The 22345-nt window shown below is 36.7% G+C and overlaps 1 protein-coding gene across 5 annotated transcripts in view; it reads left to right on the forward strand.

Moving 5' to 3' along the window:
* The window catches only part of USP37 (ubiquitin specific peptidase 37), an 81261-nt gene that overhangs the window by 8732 nt on the left and 50184 nt on the right, over positions 1-22345 (forward strand). For 4 of the 5 annotated variants that reach the window (XM_025891574.2, XM_073878663.1, XM_073878658.1 and 1 more), the window contains exons 3-9: positions 1570-1793; positions 5225-5396; positions 7118-7218; positions 9555-9733; positions 10306-10380; positions 18633-18730; positions 20264-20348. In XM_025891574.2, coding sequence (XP_025747359.1) covers positions 1638-1793; positions 5225-5396; positions 7118-7218; positions 9555-9733; positions 10306-10380; positions 18633-18730; positions 20264-20348 — 866 coding nt within the window. In that variant the 5' untranslated portion in view covers positions 1570-1637. Of the gene's footprint in view, positions 1-1569; positions 1794-5224; positions 5397-7117; positions 7219-9554; positions 9734-10305; positions 10381-18632; positions 18731-20263; positions 20349-22345 lie in introns of those variants that run through there. The other variant, XM_073878668.1, reaches the window with a different exon arrangement.

Consider the following 22345-nt stretch of genomic DNA (forward strand, 5'->3'; position numbering starts at 1 on the left):
TTTCAGTGGTAGTTTTCATAGCTTGCCTGCTTAAGTCATGTCACCTGCCTGGCCCCAATAGGCAGTTGAGTTCGACCCCTATTAACAGCTTATTTATCAGAGGTCTTTGGAGAAAGGTGTTGCAGGCAAGGAATAAATTCAGAAAGTAGACACTAATTTCATTCATATTAAAGCTTTTGTCTGTTGGGTGCCTAATGTGTGCTATTTCACTTAGTTATGCAATACTATGGCATTTGCTATTCCTGTTTACGTTTGAGAAAACTAATAGAAAGGGAAATTATAAATTAGGGACAGCTGGTTCCTAATAGGTCTCCTGTGTTTTTCTTTTGTATACTACTTTTTTTAAGCTTTTCTAGTTGTTTAGGCAGAGGCAAAGTATGATTTTTAATTTCTTAAATTATAAGCAAGAGTCTGTATTGGCAATGTTTTTTTATTTTTTTCAAAGATTTTACTTATTTATTTGAGGAGGGGGAAAAGCAGGCTGTCCACTGAGCAGGGAGCCCCATGACGATGTAGGGGCTCAATCCCAGGTCCCTGGGATCACGACCTGAGCCAAAGGCAGATGTGCAACTGACTGAGCCACCCAGGCACCCCTGTATTAGCACTGTTTTTAGAGATTTGAGAAAAGTATAAATAAAATGTTTTAATAATTTTAGAGGATTGTGCGTATGTTTATATATATGGATATAATACATAACACTAACATTCTTTGCTATAATTGTATTTACTTGCTGATATTTGGTAAGCTAGTTTGAAGGTTTTAGATATTGTTATTGATATAAGTAATTTTTAAGTATTTAGAAGTTCATTCAGAAATTTGAATGTTTGTCAGAAATAAAATTGCTAAAAATTCTTTCCACTTTATGGTAGTATTAAGCATCAGTGCTAGGTTGGTTCTTAGGAAGAGAGGTTTTTTCTGTTAGTTTTGCCTAAAGAATAAATTACTTTCTCAGTATAATTCTGGAAGTTAAATTAATTTGATTATTCTTAACGATTTTTTTATTCATTTAGTGTCTTCAGTACATGTGGATATGCTTATACTACTGACTGGGAGAAGGAGTTGTTTTGTGATAGGATTTGATATTTGGGGAAGAACTCCATTCTAAAATGGAGTCAGCTGACTGAAAATATTTTTTAACTTACATTTGAAATTCAGGACCCTTTAGCATTCATGAAGGAAGATAAAAGCTGGTTATACTGCTGTGGGCAATCACTTTAACAATGGAATCTTTAGTATTCCTGATTGACATGCCTTTAGTGGCAGCAATCGGTTATTAATGGTGCAAAATTGAAAATTTAGGCACTAATAGGGCATAGATCCTGGACATATGGCAAAGAAGGGAACACGTAGAGAAGAAATAAAGGTGGGTAGATTTAGTCCCTGACATTCGGTGACATTTAGTTGTCTTTCTTGTGCCTATCAGCTAATCAAGGCCTTTGAGGTTGGTTAATAAAAAGTGTATTGAAATAGAGAAAAGGACATAACATGGTTTATTAAATGCTCTGTCAAACTCTTAATCACTCTTATCTTAGGAAATTGTGACTTACTATTTTATTTTTCTTCCATAGAATCTGTCAGGTGAAGGTGTATTTTTGCTTTTTAATTTGGCTAGAAGCAATTTATTTTTAAAGAAAGTATGTCTCCTCTGAAGATACACGGTCCTATCAGAATTCGAAGTATGCAGACTGGAATTACAAAATGGAAAGAAGGGTCCTTTGAAATTGTGGAAAAAGAGAATAAAGTCAGCCTGGTAGTTCACTACAACACTGGAGGAATTCCAAGGATATTTCAGGTATTACCATATTTTGATGTGGAATAGATCTTGAAATCACAGCCTTTAGTGAATACCTTCCCTGTACCATAGTAAGTATAATGGTAGCCCTCCTCCTAGATTAACATTTCTTCTTATTTCCAGGACACTAATAGTTTTGTGTGCATATTTTATGAATTATTCAACACTATCATTGATGGTGTATAATAAAGAGCAGGAAGTAGTCACCATTATTGAAAAGAAAACTAGGAGGAAGCTGAGAAGAACTGAGTTTGGATACTTTTCTATCAAGCTATCTTAAAAACCACATTAGGATAACTTTTTAGTTATTCCCCTTTTTTCCTTAGTATATATAATAGATTCATCACTGTGTAGTATTAGCTTTTAATAGCACTTAGTAGAGTCTTCTAAAACCTAATGCCTCCTTCCTAAATAATCCTGCAAAGGTTGTGGTATGGGCCATTCAAGGATGATTATTCAAGGTCATCCTTACTGCTGTTTTCTTCTAATTGTAAACTTTTGAAGAATTTCATTATTTTATCACTGCAAAAAATAGTTAATTTTGTTTTTACTTCTATACTCTTTATTCTTTGCAGCTAAGAGCTGCTTATCTTGATACGATTTGAATTTAAGAAAGCAATATATTTTTCTGCACTTTAAAATTCTGTATTTGTTAATTAGATAATATAAAAGTATGGTATTCTAAACTGAAGTACTCTCTTGAATAACAGTTTATGAAATTTTATGCTTGAGAACCCTAGAGCTGGGGTAAAAATTCCATTTCTGTTTGCTTTTGAACTATGAAAATAAATTGCTTATAATTTTGTGTATCAAAGATACTCTTAAATAGATTGGAGGTGTAGATTGGAGGTGGTGACATGGGTAATAGAAACAATAGTAGTTTCTGCCACATACATGTATCTACTAATTGCTCATCTCAATGAAAGAAAGATTCCTTTTCAAATAGAGATTTGGTTTCTCAGTCCTCAGCCCAAATTAGCAGTCGGTAAATATTTAAATATTTAAGAAAACATAGTTCTTTAGGAGTATGAGGATTCTGCCTATGATTCCAGCCTCATTGCAGTTCTAGATCAGTTCCTGTTCAGCATTTATTTTGCTAACCACCTACAGATTACTGTGGTGGATACTGTACCAAGGCTTAATAATACAGAGCTGAATGAGATGCTTTTCTTCTTACTTAAGCGTAATCAGAAGCATTTTCAGATGTAAAGATATTTCAGAGACATTGAAATAATGCAAAGAAGAGAGTGGTTTGTGTCCTGAGCATTTAGAGGATAAATAGGAGTTTGCCAAACAGTGGAGGTAGGGTAGAGGTGATTTCTGTCCATGGACATACACATGCAAGCGTGAATCAACCCTCAGGGAACCAGAAAATTATTTAAAAATAAACGGGCAGTAGGGAGTGCGTGGCAGAAGTAGAGGCTGAAGAGCTAGATATGAACCAGATCTTGAAGTATCTTATTTGTCATACTAAGAGGAGCTTAGATTCTAAGGAGTCAAGAATCTCAAGTTCAGATTCATTTAGGGGCTAGGCAGATGACTTTATTTCAAGAGATAGTGGAAGAATAAGGACATATAGGAGGAGGTTGTGGGAATTTAGATGAAGAATAAAAGTCCTAATCAAAGGATAGGACAGTAGGAAGAAACAGGAGGAAAGAATAGATTTGAAGAGATTTCAAGATGACTTGACTCATTAGATTTAGGGGGGTGAGAAAGAAAAGACTTGGGAGATTCCCAAGTTTCTGAGTGGATGGCAGTGCCTTTCATGTCTTGGTAGGGAGCAGAGGGAAAGAACTGGGGTGGGAGGATTAAGAGAAATTAGTTGTTTGAGGTGTCAGGCATTCAGATGTTGGTATCTAATAGGCGTTAGGTAAACAGGACTGGAACTCCAACAGAGAGGTCTGGACTTAGAGGAAAGATGGAAGGCCTCACCGTATGGTGGTTAATAAAATTATGGGTTTGATAGGATTTTCAGTTGTTGAAGACCTCAGGTTCAAGATTATTCTCTCATCTTGTTTATGAACAAGCTTTTCCCCTTAATGTATTTAACTTTCATTTTTAAAAAGTGGTATACTGACTGAAATAGTGGTTTTATGTGATCTCTTTTCTTTTGCATATTAAGCTCCTTGTTTAAATATTTTGGAGTTAAACCCTCTGAAACTATTGTGTTTTACAGAATTTTTACTCAAGGACATGAATTTAAGACCTGCTTTGAATATATATATAGATAGATAGATAGATAAACACACACACACGTATAATTTAAAACTTGAATATAAATTAAGTCTGATAAAATTATATTTACATTCCTATTTAAAATATTTAAATTAGAATTGACAGATCAATTCTAGTTTAAAAAATATAAAATGCTATTCTTTCTTAATGTTATTCAAAGGGTATGTCTTCAGCAAAAGGCAGCTTTTGAAACCTTTGTATATGCCTGCTGAGGGAGCACATTAGAGAATAAAGATGCCTAGTTGGCAAGAATTATTTAGGTAGTAAACTGTAAGATTTCAATTTGGTCTTGGAAAAATTTCAGCCAAGAGAAAATAAAAGTTATCACTTCATGATACATACCCAGAATCTGGAAGAGTATAAGACAAATTATTGAACCAGTTCTAGGGAATGGAAGAAGTAAGCTAAAAGAGTTTCCAGAGTGCTCATGATCTTCATGACTGTATGAAAGTTAAATGAGCCTGCTTAGACAGTTAAAAAAAGAAAGATGGGGGTGCCTGCTGGCTTAGTGGGTAGAGCATCAGACTCTTGATCTCAAGGCTGTAAGAACCCCATATTGGGAGTAGGGATTACTTAAAAATAGAGTCTTTAAAAAAATGTGTGTGTGTGTGTGTGTGTATACATATACGTTTATACATATATATATATATAAAGAAAAGGATGCTTTCTTACATTGATAAAGGTTTATTTTGATTTGTTTTTGAGAGGTGGAATTCTTTTCCGGAATATAGTTTGGATTAATAAATCCTTTGAAATTACAGCTACCTGAACCAATTGCCAGATAGTTTACAGGTTTAAAAAAGGGGGGCGGGGGAGAAAAAGAAAGCCTCTAGCACAATATGGCTTTCTAAACTAGTGCTAGTGTAACCATCTAAGCTCTGTAAATTGTTAACTCAATAGTTTTTATAGCTTTATAACTATACCTGAAAATATGCAATTCCCTACCATAAAATCAATAGTGCTAGGGTTACTTTGTAAAATAATTTTTAATAGTAGGTGTTTGCTTTTCCTAAAAGTAAAATCTTTGATTTAAGTGTATCAAGAAATGGGAACTCTTTTTGGTTGGGGGGAAAAACCCTAAATTAATACAGGAAAGACTAAGAAATGTAATTTAGAAAGTATAAAGTATAACTTACTTTATGATACTTTGTTATACATTTTTAACAGAAACATAATTTTCCTTTTGTATTAATTAGTTAAGTCATAACATTAAAAATGTGGTGCTTCGACCCAGTGGAGCGAAACAAAGCCGCCTAATGTTAACTCTACAGGATAACAGCTTCTTATCTATTGACAAAGTACCAAGTAAGGATGCAGAGGAAATGAGGTTGTTTCTAGATGCAGTCCATCAAAACAGACTTCATGCAGGTGAGCACTAATCTTCCCAGGGTTTGCCATTAACAGTTATAAAAGAATATTACTAGATAGTAGTAGATCCGTATCACTGATGAATATTGATAGAAAAATCCCCAACAAAATACTGGCAGTGAATTCAACAGTACATTAAAAGGATTATATACCGGGGCAACTGCATGGCTCAGTCAGTTAAGCATCCCACTGTTGATTTTGGCTCAAGTCATGATCTCAGAGTCATGGGATTGAGGCCCCCCCGCCCCATCAGGCTCGGTATTCAGCATGAGTCTGCTTGTTCCTCTGCCCTCCCCCCATCGCATGCACACTCTCTCTCTCAAATAAATAAAATCTTAAAAAAAGGATTATATACTATGACCAAGTGGGATTTATTTCTGGAATGCAGGGATGGTTCAACATATGAAAAATCAATGTGATGCACCAAATGAGAGAATGAAGGACAAAAGCCATGTTATCCTCTTCATACAGAAAAAGCATTTGATAAAATTCAAAACACTTTCACGATAAAAACACTCAACAAACTAGGAATAGAGGGAAACTACCTTAAAATAAAGGCCGTATATGAAAAGCCCACAGCTATACTCAACAATGAAAAGTGGAAAGATTTTCCTTTAAGATAAGGAACAAGGCAAGGATGCCCTCTCCTACTATCCAACATAATACTAGAAGTCCTAGCCAGGGCACTTGGGCAAGAAATAGAAATGAAATTCATCTTAATTTAGAAAGGAAGAAGTAGGGGCGCCTGGTTGGCTCAGTCTGGAAAGCATGTGACCCTTGATCTTTGGGTCATGAGTTCAAGCCCCACATTGGGCGTAGAAGGGGAGGTAGTAAAATTATCTCTGTTCTCTGATGATATGATTCTATATGTAGAAAACCCTAAAGTTTCCACAAAAGAATATGGCTAGCAGAGGAGGAGGATTTAAATTATAATTGGAAAGAGTCGTATTGTTATATGTCTTAGATACTTGTCTTTCTCTGTATGAGACTTATTCCGTGGTTTTACTCTTGCTACGAAGACAGCAAGTACTGTAGAAAACCATATACAGTATTATCAGATTCCCCTGCCCCTTCTTAATACCCTTTCATTTAAAATGTTTTGATTTTTTTAAATGTTTTAATAGATCTTAAGAAATAATCTAGTGCTTAAAATGAGTTTTCCACTATTACTGTTACTCTCCAGCTCTATTAACATCGAAACTTTATTACTAATATTTTAGAGTTGACAGACTTTTAATTGAGCTTTTTAACTTAAATGTAATAAAAATATTAGAAAATGAAGATGTAGCAGTGCTACTTTGTATTATTATCTGATACACTGTTTTCCTTGTAAAATTAAAAAAAATTATAGTTGTTTGCTATTTAATACCAACTCATGTGTTACATGTTTCCTTGGTATCCATTGTCAGCGTTCATGCCATAGACACACACTGACTTTTCTGTAGTGTTAATTACCAGATATTTATATAGGAGAATTTCTAGCATTTTCATTTTGCATTTAAAATTTTATTTTTCTGTTACATTTTCCCAAATTTGTGCATGTTATTTCATTTTTTGCTTGAGACTCTAGCTCCGAATTTTAATTACTATTTAGATCAGGTATACTTTTTAGAAAGTATGCTTCTTTTTTATGCTTCTATTTTTTTCAGTATTCTATAACGATGATTACGTCTCTTAATTAAAGTAAATGACTTGGAGTTTATTTATTTTCCCCCCACCAGCCATGAAACCTTCTCAGGGGTCTGGTAGTTTTGGAGCTATTCTGGGCAGCAGGACTTCACAGAAGGAAACCAACAGGCAGCTTTCTTACTCAGACAATCAGGTATGTTCATTTGAATCTTTCTAGCTTTTAAGCAAAGTTACAATCAACTATTATGAAAATCTTTTCAAAATTTATCACATACTAACCCTTCTTACATGTAGTTTTACTAAACACATAACTTGTGCTTTATGTCTCATGGTCATCATTATGAACCACAGTAAAGTGTAGTTTTTAAAGGCATAATTTTGGAGTTGGATGTGGGTTTGAGATTTCGTGCTGCTACTTAGTTGTTATGGGTTATTGAAGAAGTTCCTTAAGTATCCTGAGCCTTACTCAGGATTGTAAAATTGAAGCAGCAGTAATATTTTAAGGATTGCTGTGAGATAATGCATGTAAAAGTGCTTATTAGCCTACAATACCATGTACTAACAATGCTATAAATATTTGCTACTATTTCTGTGATGCCCTTTAGGTCTGTTGTGCATTATGAACATATGATACCAGACTGTTTTGTTGAGGTCTTCTGTTTGCTTTTTAAATAGTTTCTCTCTCATAAATATTCAGATAGCCATGAGACTTGCTTTGTACTATTACAAGTTAGCAGTCCTATGTCTCTGAAAATTTATTCTGTGAAGAGAAACCAGGCATAAAGTAAGAAGAACTTGGAAACTATTCTCTAAGTAAATTGATGAGTTCTGCTGGCTGTGCAGAGAGGTGATTACTTAGTCCATTTGCTGTGCAGTGAATAAGATTTTATTTTTGTTAGTTTTTTTTAATAGGTTCTGAGGCTTTTTTTTTTTTACATTTTAATTGAGGCATAATTGACATGCTCTAAATTGCACATATTTTTGAAGTATACAATTTGATATGTTTTGACTTATGTGTATACATGTAAAATTATCACCATAATCAACCAAGGGAACATAACCATAACCCTTAAAAGTTTCCTCATTCCTCTTTGTAATCCTTCCTTCCTGCCTTCTCTCTGGTCCCTATTCCTAAACCACAACTGGTTTGCTTTCTGTCACTATAGATTAGTTTGCATTTTCTAGAGTTTCATGTAAATGGAATCAGTGTGTAATTTTTTTTTGTCTAGCTTTTTCACTCATTGTAATTATTTTGAGATTCATCTATGGGTAGAAATTTAAACTATTAGAATACTTAAATATATAGGTGTTATATATAACAAGCAAATATTTATACTCTCACTTCTTCTCCGGGGGATTGTAAAATCAATTTTATGGGTCATAACTGGGATTAAATAAAGGAACAGAACAGAAATGAGGAGGTATTGTACATAGTAAGGATAAGTATTGATTTCTGAAACTTTTGGTTATTTATATGTATATGTAATAGTTGTGATGTAAAATACTTCTAAGTGGAGGTCATGGTCAAAAAGGTTAAAAATGCAAAACAGTGTACACATAGTATTCTACCACTTGTATAACAAAAAGGATTTGCTTTACATTTACATAAAGAAGAATACTTACAAGGGACAAGAGAATGGGAATGAAAGAATTGGGTATATGGCAGTGGGTGATAATGAGACATCTCAGGAAATGACCTTGATAATAGTATTTTGATTTTTGAATCTTGAGAATGTATCGCCCATTTGAAAATAAATTCTAACTTTTAAAAACTGTTCATTCAGATGATCTCAGAGATTCTTTCCTCTGCTAACATTGTACATAATTCTGTAGAGAAAGAAATTGGAAATTTCTTCAATAGACAAATCACATAGCTTTTAATCTAGTTGTAAAATGTACTGGCAGAATGCTGGTCAAAAACACTATTTCCCAATAATGTTTAAATTGCTGTATTCACTCTGTTGTTCTTGCTGTGTCTTTAAGGTATTCTCTTTGATTCATCTTCTGCCAGTGGACTCTCTTTCACTTTCTTTCTCCCCATCAAAAGTCACATGAGGTATTTGTTTGTGACTTGGCATTTAGGTCGTGGCAACCAAATGTCGTTGCTCCTTTTTCCCACATTTATGTCACTTTATCATAATCATAATTGGATTGTTTTTCTCTGAAGATTTATTTTCATCCTTATCACTAGAATCACATCTTGTGTACCTGAGTCTTTTCTTAAAAAGTTAGGTATTCAAAGCAAATTCCTTTCTGCCTCTAGTCATGTTGTGGAAATTTTAAATTTATAGGAGTGCTAGAAGAAAATAAGTGTCAAGTTCAATTTCTGATACAGATTGTACATTACAATCAGCTAGAGTGTTTTAAAAAAAACTGATGAATGGGCTTCACCCCAGGCCAGTTAGGCTAGAATGTCTGGAGATGGGTTTCCAGTTGTATTTTTTAAAATTGATTCCACATGAGAATCAATGATCTAAAAGCATGACAATTAATTTGAATATTTAGCTATGTTAAACTTTACTCTTACAGGCATCTTCAAAAAGAGGAAGTTTGGAAACTAAAGATGATATTCCATTTCGAAAAGTTCTTGGTAATCCAGGTAGAGGGTCAATTAAGACTGCAACAGGAAGTGGACTACCTGTCACCCGGACAATTCCCTCTTTGACATCTACATCAACCCCTCTTAGATCAGGGTTATTAGAAAATAGGTATGGAAGACTTATTTTTTTTTCTTAGTCATTAGGTGCGCTTGTTTATAAATGTCTTTTTGGTCTTTTAGAAAGACGAATACTTTGAGAAAAAGGAGATTGTCCAGTTAGTAAAATATGTTAGAAGAATGTATACATTTTATACCTTTTATAAAAAGTATATATTTTTAGTAGGTAATTAGTATTGGTTTTTTTATGATTTATGTCAGTGACACGGAGCATGCAGATATACAGTATTTTTTTTTTAAGGATTTGATTTATTCATTTGAGAGAGAGACAGAGCACAAGCACGGGGAGAGGCAGAGGGAGAGGGAGAAGCAGACTCCCGCTGAGCTGGGAGCCTGACATGGGGCTCCATCCCAGGACCTGGAGATCATGACCTGAGCCGAAGGCAGACGCTTAACCATCTGAGCCACCCAGGCGTCCTAGATATACAGTATATTAATCAAAAACGTGGTGTAGAGAACTAGGCAGCAGTAGTCACAGTTCTGTCCTTGAATATGTTGGTTTATACTTCTTAATGGTATGAATTATGACTTTTTTAAATAACTTTTTTTCTTTGTCCTCTACAGGACTGAAAAGAGGAAAAGAATGTTATCTGGCTCAGAGTTGAGTGAAGATTACCCTAAGGAAAATGATTCATCATCGTAAGTTGCTTTAAGAACCCTTGTGGCCCTAGGGGCGCCTAGGTGGCTCAGTCAGTTAAGTGTCTGCCTTTAGCTCAGGTTGTGATCTGAAGGTCCTGGGATCGAACCCCAAGTCAGGCTCCTTGCTCAGCAGGGAGTTTGCTTCTCCCTCTCTCTGCCCTCCCTCCCTCCCTCCCCCCCGCCCCCCGCCCGTGCTCTTTCTCTCTCTCAAATAAAATCCTTAATAAAAAAAACCCTTATGGCACTAGGTCAGTGTTTCTCATATTGGTAATTACACTCACTGAGGAAAATTGGTGGAGGGGAGGGGTTCAATTTATGAGAATTCTAAAGATAGAATTTAAAGTATTTTGGGGGCACCTGGGTGGCTCAGTTGGTTAAGTGTCTGCCTTCAGCTTGGGTCATGTTCTTGGGGTCCTGGGATTGAGCCCTGCGTTGGGCTCCCTGATTGGCAGGGAGTCTGCTGCTTCTCTCTCTCTGTCTGCCCCTCCACCCCACTCATGCTCGCTCACGTGCGCTCTCTCTCTCAAATAAATAAATAAAAAATTTATTTTTTATTAAAATATTAAAAAAAATTTTAATTTTGGTGATGGTAGATTATAGACTTCATAGAGAGTATTTGGCCATTACTGTTGCATTGATCGTTTCATTGCCCTTCTCCCATCCTGGCTTTTTTTAATCTGCAATACTTAGAGGAAGAATAGAATTGAATAACTCTAAGCAGATGTTTCCTTTTTTTTTTATTTTTTTTGTTTTTAAAGATTTATTTATTTTAGAGAATGTGCATGAATGGGGGGGCAGAGGGAGAGAGAGGGAGAGGGGAAGCAGATTCTCCACTGAGCAGAGAGCCCCATTTGGGGCTCAATCTCACGACCCTGAGATCATGACCTGAGCCTAAACCAAGAGTTGGATGCTTAACTGACTGAGCCAACCAGGCACCCCTAAGCAGCTGTTTCTTGTTGGCGGCTCTTTTGTTGTGAATTCTTTCCTTCCCTTAACTGTGATTTTTTTTTTTTTTTTTTACCCTCTTCATGTGAAAAGTTAGCCTAGGAGTAAAAGTAAAAGTATTTTTGAACCCAGGGGTGCCTGGGTGGCTCAGTTGGTTTAGGATCCAACTCTTGATTTCAGCTCAGGTCATGATCTCAGGGTCATGATCTCCACATAGTGTGGAGCCTGCTTAAGATTCTCTTTCTTTCCACCCCCAACACCCCCCCGACACGTGAGCATGCTCTTTCTTTAAAAAAAAAAGGGGGGGTTGTGAACCCGACATAGTTTCTAGGCAAGGAACATCAGTCTTTTATAGGTATTTTCTGGTTGAACAAAAGAGGATAGACCTACAGTAAGACAGTCACCAGCTCACAATCTCTTCCTCATCATGGGAGGGTTTTATTTTGTTGTTGTTTTTTTTAATTGTTTGGGGGAGAATACTTGTTACACTGTTATGAAATACCTCAGTTAATATCTTTTTTTTTAAGTTTTTAATTTCCAGTCAACATACAGTGTGATACTTAGTTTCAGGTGTACAATTTTTAGTGATTCAGCACGACATACAACACCCACTACTCATCACAACAAATGTACTCCTTAATCCCCATCACCTTTTTAACCCATCCTCCCACCCACCTCTCCTCTTGTAACTATCAGCTTGTTCTCTATAGTTAAGTGTCTGTTTTTTGGTTTTTCCTCTCTCTTTTTTTCCTCTAGATCATTTGTTTCTTAAATCCCACACATGAGTAAAATAATATGGTATTTGTCCTTCTCTGACTGACTTATTTTGCTTAGCATAATACTCTCTGGCTCCATCCACATCATTGGAAATGGTCAATTAATACCTTAACAGAAATCAGTTGATAGTTAATTAACTGGTATTCTAGATCAAGGGTCACCAGAAGGGAGTTGGGAAAAAGCTAAAGAAACTTTATGTATTTATGGGGATTTTTTTTCTGTTACTGTAACAGATGTAAAACTGAATAGGTGATAGGGCTGGTGTGACATGTGAAACTACAATCACCATGGACTCAGATTCCTTCTACCTTATTGATCTATAATTCTTAATAAGTAGCTTCCATTTTGTGAACCAAGATAGCTGCTTCAGCCTCCACTCTATTTCTGCATGCCTACTGGTGAGAATGGGGAAAGGAACAAAGGCAGGGCATACTGCTTTCCTTTAGGCTGGAAATTGTACACACCACTTCAGTGCACATTGGCCAGAATTTGGTCATATGGTTATATCAGAAATATATGAGAAACTCTGGGAAATATGCCTACCCTAGCCAAATTCTATTATTCTATTTGGAAACAACTAACAGTCTGCTGTAGTTTACCCCTCTAGCCATAGAAATATATCTGTTTATCATTCTTCCCTTCTGTTTAGTCATTGTATCCAGTTCAGAGTCCAGGATCTCTGGGTGATGTGCAGTTCTCTCCATAACGTCTAAGTGTGCCTTAGACCATGTACCTTATGGTCTGATACCTAAAAAAACTAAAAGGCAAGTTCATCTGTATTCCCCACTCCCATCTTCATACATATGTCATTATACATTGCTTGCTTAGACCTAGGATAACCACAATAAAAATTTCCATTTAGAAAAGACAAGAATAGGAAACTTAAGGAGTTGCTGTTCTATGGCAGCAATGAAATCTTGGTAGGCAGAGGTTGTGAAGACAGTGAAGGCAGTAGATTAAGTTCTTGGTTAGCCCTTGTAGCGGTCTCTGTTCTATCCTCCGGGAGAAACTCTCTTCTTCATTGTACTTCATTAGACTCCTGACTTTGTCTTCTGGTAGATTTCCTTTGTCTGTTATCTCTCAAGGCCATAGCTGAACTGGGTTTTGAAGACTGTGTTCTTCCTTGGGGCCATGCAGCTTTTGTAGCCTGCTTGATGCTGATCAAGTTCTGGGAGTATAGAAGTGTCCAGAAATCTAGAAGTTTTAGAAATCTAGAAGTTTCCTTAAAAGTATAACAAACAGGATTTTATAGGCTTGAGAAAGAATTGGGACCAATATTTTTGTTGTTTGGATTTTTTGTTTTAATCTCTTTAGGTTTTGAAATAATTTCAGATTTACAGAAAAGCTGCAAAGACAATATAGAATTTTGCTGTATACCCTTCACCTAGTTTCTCTTAATATTAACATGGAGTTGTTTTTTCACAAACTACTTCCTCAGCTACCTCCTGTCATTGCCTCAGTTTGAGAATCAGAAGCAACTGGATTTTTTTTTGTCCCATATAGTCTCAGATTACCAGACAATTTCAATTCTAGGCCATTGGCACAGAGGGCTGTGTTCCTTTTCATCCTTGATTATAAGGTGGCTAGTCCTTGCCCAAATTTATCTGTCTTGAATAGGACCTTGCTGAAACACAGACCAGTGTTCTTATTGTCTCAATCTTTTCCTTTAGAGCTATAGGTTCAGTAAGTATGCAGTCCGCTTCCCAAGACTACAGATAGCAGGGTTTGGTTTTTTTAAAAATATTTGAGAGAGAGCGTGCGCGCATCCATGCATGTGAGTTGTGGGAGGGGCAGAGGGAGAGAGAGAATCTCAAGCAGACAACCCCCTGAGTGCAGAGCCTGACATGGGCCTTGATCTCACAACCCTGAGATCATGACCTGAGCCAAAACCAAGAGTCAGACGCTCAACCGATTGAGCCACCCAGGTGCCCTTACAGATAACAGTTTTATAAATATTATGTTGTGATTTAACAGTCCTCACCAACTTTCCAATCTGTAATATCTATTTCCTTACTCTCCGCCTTCCTACTGTAGCTAGTGCTATATATTTTAGGTTTGTTATGGTAGCACCCCACTTCTAGTAACAAAATTTGTGTATTCAGGGTCTAGTTGTAGGAAACAAACTTCATTTATCTAGTTTACACATAAAGGTATTTGCCTTTAGAGAGTATGAAATGAGTTACAGAATCATTAGGAAAGCTGAAAAGATAGGCTGTAGGTTAAGCTTGCAGAATGATTTTGAGAGCTATGCCTCAGATCAGGTCACCAAAGATGCTCCTGGCTATCGTCAAAGCTAATAGCTGAATTGGAAATTATCATCTCTGGAACCATGCTGCCACTACCAAGATTAGAAATCTCTATGGAAAAACTGGACACCTCCAAAATGATTTTTTTTGCCATCACAAGGAACAGAACACATGACCTCTGCCTTACTTCCACTTTGCAGATATTATGCAATTATATGTAATTATCTTAATTCTTATTTTGAGCACTAGGAAATGGAGTTTTTTAGCTTTCTGGGTTTTGTAGGACAGATACACTAAAAGGTGGTTGTAATAGACTGTTGCATGCCAGTTTACCATATTCACCACACTTTGGGATCATCCCACTTTTTCCACTTAGAATTCTGTCTGGTGAGCCCTAAATTTCTGATCTTTGTTCTGGACTAATAACACTTTTCACAATATCACAGATTTTTTGAAGTTTGAGTTTCCTAAAAGACTCGATTAAGATACTTGTACAAGTGACTTGTTAAGACAGTGCTCATAGGAGAGATCAAAGTGAAGAAAGTAGGACAGGGAAGGAGAGGAAGCCAAAGAAGGGTGTGATCTCTGTGGGAGAGTAGGCTTCATCTTGATCCAGCAGGGGGCACTGGGCCTGTTCCAACTTGAAGTAAGGAAGATGGGCTTTTATGTTCTCATACTGTACAGTCTTTGGTTCTGTGGCTCTGCCCAAATGGGCAAAATATTTTAAGTATCCCAAAGGCAGTCCTCTGAAGAAGAACCGCAGGTGCTGGCTGTTGAAAACACCCAGTCTGGAGGTGTGAAAAGTATAAAAAGGGATCTGAAGGGCTCTGGTGGAGCATAACTATTAAGTTCATTCCATGTTATCACACATTCTTCACATTGATGCTGCCCAATTTCTGGATGAAGATCTTATAAAAGGAGGATTAGAGGGATGAGCTGTAGTCCTTTTTGTCCTTATTGGTGTAGGTAGCCTTGAGGCTATAACTGATATTATTATCTTTTTCTTCTACCATCCATTTTAGATTTGCTGCATTCTCCACTAATACTTCTCCTGGTCTTGGTGATTTGCCTAGTGATATGACTAAGATCTTCATCCCTGTGGGGATGAGCCCCTGGTCACTATGTGCTTGTGCAGGCCATGGTTGCTGAAATCACCCATTTGTAGTTAAAACTGCACATGACAACACTAAGAGATTCCCTAGTAAGTCCCTGTTATTCCATATTCCTCCTACCCTCATTATCTACCATCAACAGTACCTCCTTATAATAATCAAAGTCAGTTACCCCTGCTAGTATGGCAGTTCCTTTCTTTGCCTGATGCTCTGCCAACATGAGGACCCCAAAATGAGTAGCGGGCATAGCTTTAGATTAAATGGGACTCTTACTGTCCCCACAGGTGAAAAAAAGTTTCCCCTCTGGGAACCAGGACCTGATTTTAATGTCGCTTTAGTGGAATTCTCTGGTGAGCATTAATATGTGAAAAAGATCCTCACCCTTTGTACACATTTCCATATGGCTATTCATATACCTCTTCCATAAATCATTTCTCCCTGATCTTCCAGGCTTGCTACTTGCAGGCCCCTGACTATCCATGCAAACAGTTTGCCACTATCCAGGAATCCATGGCCCACTCTTTTCCCCGCACAAAGTGGATAATGAAGTGCACCTTTCAAACCCTGCACAGTGGAGGATTTCCTTTCACCATTCTCTTTTTGGGCAGTCCCATAATGGGTCTATAGTGCAACAGCAGTTCATTTTCATCCTCTAGCAAGATACAAAGATGATGTACCCATGAATCAGGCTAGGTTTTTCTTCCTCTTTCAGTTGGCTATAGGGAGTACTCATAAAGCCTGTTCTTGTTACTTATTCCTGCTTGCTTAGAACTCATCCCAGATATACCACTTCCATTTTATGATGCATTACTGCTGTAACTTCCTGGTCTTAACGACTCTTAGGAGTATGATAGCACCCAGTTCATGATAGCTACTCTGATTGATGACCCATAGTCAGATATTCAGTCTCTTCCAGGCCTTAGTACTATGCCAGGAGTAGTGTGTGATATTTCCTAAGGAATGTGTATATATACATACATATATTTTTTTTTTTTCTTTTCTGGAAACAGCATGTTCTTGTTCTCAAATCCTAAAGATCTGGGCTGCAACTGTCTTTGGATGAGCGATTCTTCATGGTGTTTTGTCTTTAAGTTGGTAATTGGCTCAACTGAATCTATCATTTTCTCCGTTGAACGGATCAGTACTCATAGCAACAGCCAACCAGTACTATAGTCTTTATGGTTATTATTCCATATTACTTGTATCAGTTATCTGTTGCTGTATAACAGATCACTGCAGAACTTAGTGACTTAAAATAGTAACTATTATCGCCTATGAGTTGATGGTGACTTGAGTGGTTCTGCTTATCTGGGCCAGAATTGGCTGATTGTAGCTGGGTACTCTCATTTTCTCATGCATCCATGGTCAATTGGTGGGTTGGCTAGTGGTTGGTCCAGAATGGCCTTACCCATATGACTGGCCATTGGCTGCCTATTGGTTGGGTGATGAGGGTGATTGGGCCCTGTGTCTTTTATCATCTCCTGGGTTGGCCTGGAGTTATTCACGTAGCAGTGTCAGAATTCCAAGAGAGTGAATGTAAATTTGCAAGGTGCCTTTAGCCTTACAATCAGGACTTTATATCACACTATTATATCTGTTGCAATCTTTTGGGGAAAGGAAATCACAAGGCCAGCCCCATTAAGGGGTAGGAAAATAGACTAGACTGCATTTCTTGATGAGGGACCTGGGGACAAGGAAAGGAATAATTTGCGATGTACTTTTAAATTTTTAAAGTTTAATATTTAATATTAAATTTTAAAATTTAATATTAATATTTATTTTAATATTAACTTTTAAATTTGCTTGTTTTAAATGTACAGTTCAGTAATTTTGGGTAAAGTTATTGAGTTGTGCAACCATCACCATAATCTAGTTTTAGAACATTTCTATAACCCCAGTAAGATCCATTGTGTGATCTACCCCATTTCTTGAATGCTAAAGATATTGCATGAGCCATATTATCTTTTAGTTTATCCCATCCCAATTCACTACAGATGAAAAATCGTAGTAATTGTAAACTATAAGGTCCCAAAGGTGTTATCACCAGCAGTGGTATTTCTGTTGCTGTTGCCAAATAAGTGGTCCAGTTCCAGAATCCTCTCCCTGAAATGGAGGTGTGTGTGCAAATTATTAAGAAAGTACTCCCAGGGGATACCAGGAAGGGAGTAGGGAAAGCGAGTGAGTGCAGATTAAATCTGAGTGTGATATCAGACAAAAATTAAGCGGAGGTTAGGCTTCATCCTAATTCCAGAGAGAAAACCTGTTATATAAATTTCACCTTAAAAAATTTTTTACCTTGGGCGCCTGGGTGGCTCAGATGGTTAAGCGTCTGCCTTCGGCTCAGGTCATGATCCCGGGGTCCTGGGATCGAGTCCCGCATCAGGCTTCCTGCTAGGCGGGGAGCCTGCTTCTCCCTCTGCCTCTGCCTCTCTCTCTCTCTCTCTCTGACTTTCATGAATAAATAAATAAAACATTTAAAAAAAAATTTTTTTACCTTAAAGTTATTCTGATCCAAGGCAAGGGAGCTGGGCTTCTTGACCTTACCTGTGACTCTCTCAGAGTGCAGGCAAAGGATCTCTAGTAGCTTGAGGACAATCTGTGAAAAAGAACCCTAGATACTTGCTGTCAAAAACATACCTAAGTTCATGTGGAAGAGAGGACACAAAAATGGGGTCAGAGGGAATCTGGGTATAGAGTATCTGCATTATGTGCCACAGGCTTTATGCATGATGGGCCTCCTAAAATTAGCACTTTTAATCAAAGCATGAGCGTATCTCTGACTGGTCCCACTCCACTTGTATAGGTTCAGGTATTTGGGAATAATAGAGGGGGAAATGCAACTTAAGAAATTTTTAACTGTAGGGGCGCCTGGGTGGCTCAGTCATTAGGCATCTGCCTTTGGCTCAGGTCATGATCTCAGGGTCCTGGGATTGAGCCCCGCATTGGGCTCCTTGCTCTGCGGGCAGCCTGCTTCTCCCTCTCCCACTGCCCTTGCTTGTGTTCCCTCTCTCGCTGTGTCTCTCTGTCAAATAAAAATCTTTAAAAAAAAAAAAAATTTTTTTTAACTATAGGTGAAATGTAAATATTCTGAAATGATAACTATTTAAAATTAAGAACTATCTCTTTATATACCTATATACATATATATATTGAATTAAATTATTAACTGTAGGAACAACAAGGCTATGACAGATCCCTCCAGAAAGTATTTAACCAGCAGCAGAGAGAAGCAGCTGAGTTTGAAACAGTCAGAAGAGAATAGGACATCAGGTAAGTATTTGGTCTTCATATAAGATACCCATTTATTATATGACGTACCTGTATTAGACTAGAAATAAAAACCTAAACTGGGACATATCTCTCTACATTATTCAGGAGTACTGCATGATTCAGTACTAGTTATTGGGTGCCAAATTTGTATCCAGTACTTGGCTAAAGTATTAGAAATATAAGGGAATTTTTATTCTGTTAACAAAGAATCTAACCTTTACCTTCTTCCCTATTTAACTGCCTAAAATTAAACTTTTTCATTATCAAAGTACCTGGACCATAGAATGAATCCAAGGAGTTAAAGTGGTTGAAACTGAATTTTATCAGTGTTGTTACATGTTAGAAGTTCCAGAGGATCTTGGAATTAATTGCCTAAAACAGTTGTTTAAGCTCACATTGTACCCTGTTTTTACAGAAACTAAAAGTTAGGCTGTCCACGAATTGATGTCAGTGTTTCCCACACTTAACGTATCTCTCTGATTCTCTGAACTCTTTAGAGACTCATCTATGTGGTATTGATCTGGATATCATGTCAGCTGGAAATTAAATTGAAGCAAGCTAAAATATGGCATGATTTTGAGAGTTTAAGAGAATTCATTTGATTGGGACTCTAGGAACATTCTTTTAGTGGTTCAGGATTGTGACATTAGACTCCTCCAGAAAGAATTATCTAATATAATTCTTACCTCTGAAATAATAATACATTATGTAAACTCCACTTAAGGGTTTTCAGCTTTTATAATCAACCTATAGTTAGAAAACAATGCTTAAAGATGTAATAAGCCATAACACTGTTGAAGTTAAAATATGTTTTAGAAAGTTGATGCAGGGGCACCTGGGTGCCTCAGTTGGTTAAGCATCTGCCTTCGGCTCAGGTCATGATCCTGGTGTCCTGGAATTGAGCCCCATGTCGGGCTCCCTGCTCAGCAAGGAGCCTGCTTCTCCCTCTCCCTCTGCCTGCCTATCTGCCTACTTGTGATTTCTCTCTCTCTCTCTGTCAAATAAATAAAATCTTAAAAAAAAAAAGTGATGGGGAAGAGGAGAGAGAAGTAAGTGGTCAAGTGATAAGGTTCATAAAACAAAATGTAGAAGGTTTAAGTGTGTTAAAGTTACGAAGTTAATTAGTAAAACTAACATTAACACAACCAATAACTGGTTGGAGAGAAAAGAACAAGAATGGGGTGATGTAAATGAGCAATTTCTGATTTTTCATAATGGAGGTAACTGATACTGTTTATAATGAATAAATTAAGAAATAGTAGAAACATTAGCATTATGAAGGAAATGAGGAAAACTAAGTTTTAAAAAATGGTTAGAAATAAGCACAACTTGTAGAGTTTTGGGGGCAGGAGAGTATTCTTTTCTATTACAACCTTTCCACAGTGTTTGATCTTTTAACATGCATATATATTACTTTGATGAAAAGAAAGGGGGAAAAAGTTAAATATGAACAGGCCTAATGCATAATTTTACTACTAAATGAAATTGAATGGTTGATTTAGGAATTAAATTTTTCCTGTTTGTTTTTTTTAGGGCTTTTACCTTTACAGTCATCATCCTTTTATGGCAGCAGAACTGGATCTAAGGACTACTCCTCTGGTAGCACTAACTTAGACAGGTATGTGTTGGTTATATACCTTGTGAAGGACTTGAAGTGCTCTCTTCTTGAGAATATTGAATTGAAGGGGTAGGCTGTCCATTATGCTCTAAGTGAATAATTTAAAATAACAAAATTGATCAGAATCATAGACTCGTGACATTTTAGTAATCTGGAAATGTTTTAATTTTCAGATGCCCTTTTTTTTTTTTTTTTTTTTTACACTTTTCAGCAAATGTATAAACTGAGGTCTAGGGAGATTTGTACTGAGGCCACAGGTTGTGACTGGCAATGTGATCAGATTCTAGAGCAGTGTGTTTTCCATCATGCCAAGCGATGAACATACTAAGATCTCTCCTGAGACATTTTTAAATTGCCTTTGTTGCCTGTGTATTTGTTAAGCTACTACCAAAAGTTAAGACATTTTCTTTAAAAAAAAAAACAAGCTGTACACAAATTGTACAATTAGTATATTTTACTGAAAAAGGCTACTCAGAAATTTAATTGCTGATCCTGTAGATAGAGATTAAATTTTTTTTGAGATTTATTGAATATAAATATATGAGACAACTGCTGAGTACTTGTGAAGAAGGCATGATCTTGGAATGTAGCCTGGAGGGGCAGTGGTAAATGTAAAAAGGTGAGAGTAATGATGGTGTATAATAGATATACTATATAATGACCTCTGGATACTTTGTTTTTTAGTAGAATTTAATTCTAAGTGGTAAAAAAATCCTGATTATTTTATAAAATGAGGTGAAGTAAAGAATTTGATACTGTATTTTTAGGTCTGTTCAGCCTTGAGTGGTATTTCACTTTAGAACTCCAGTGGTAACTAAGTTATTTGAATTTAAGAGACGTATCTGCTTATTAGAAGAATCTTAAAGGAATCCCAAGTTTTTACAAAAACCTAAATTTAGTTTGCAAATAATTAAACATAGTACAAATTTCTTCTCAAAATAATAGAATTCACTGCACATCAGAATGGCTAAGGAAAATAAATTTTTTTAATGCAAAGCTTAGTTCAAAGATGAAGTGAAAATTTCCAAATCAGTGAGAAAAAAACTGATATTGAGTAAAAGCTGAAGTCATAGGGCACATGGAAAACACAGACTAGAGTCAAGTATTTAGAAAACCAGCATGAGATTGGAAACTGAACATGATTCCAGGCCAGAATTTGGTTTCTTAAATGAAGCTACATATCTAGAACTGCTCTCTCTGCTAATAAACCAAGGCAAAACACTTCTGTAGAACTACTTGGGTTTGGAACCATAAATGTGCTGCTTGCCTGATGCCTCCTGAGCAGAGTGCAAATACACAGAAATGGTAATTTCAGTGACTGGCATCTGTGTTACCAGCATAGGGACAGGAATTCTGAACCTCTAATGTAAAGTCCCATGCAGATTAGAGGTCCCCACTGAGGCAACTACTGAACAAGTCAAGAATGCTTGATTGTGGAATGCAACACAGAGAGAAGGTGGTAAATGTGAAATGAAATGAGACTTATGTTGCACTCCATGGTCTCTCCTCCATGTCTCTCTTTTTTTTTCTTAAGATTTGTTTATTTTAGAGAAAGCATGTGAGTGGGGGGAGGGGCAGAGGGAGAGAGAGACTCTTAAGCAGATTCACCACCAAGCACAGAGCTGGATGTAGGGCTCGATCTCACAACCCTGAGATGATGACCTGAGCCGAAACCAAGAGTCAGAGGCTTAACCAACTAAGCCACCCAGGCTCCCCCATCCTCCATGTCTTAATAGCATTTTGGAGAAAATAAGACCAAGGAAAATAAAGACAAGGAATTTGTCAGAGAAATAATGGATGAAAATGATGAAAGTCCACACAGTGAAAAGCTTCAACAAATGCCAAACAGCAGATACTTAAAAAAAAAAAAAAAAAATCCACATTGTAGATAAAATTTTAAAAGCTACTTGAACGAAAATATATCACTTATAAAAAGAAAAGAGATCGACATTAGCAACAACAGAAACAAGACACTGGAGTAACAGCATCAAAGAATT

The sequence above is a fragment of the Callorhinus ursinus genome, unplaced genomic scaffold, assembly GCF_003265705.2.
Source record: "Callorhinus ursinus isolate GAN/ISIS: 27379988/994484 unplaced genomic scaffold, GSC_fseal_2.0 scaffold2, whole genome shotgun sequence".
NCBI classification, from domain to species: Eukaryota; Metazoa; Chordata; class Mammalia; order Carnivora; family Otariidae; genus Callorhinus; species Callorhinus ursinus.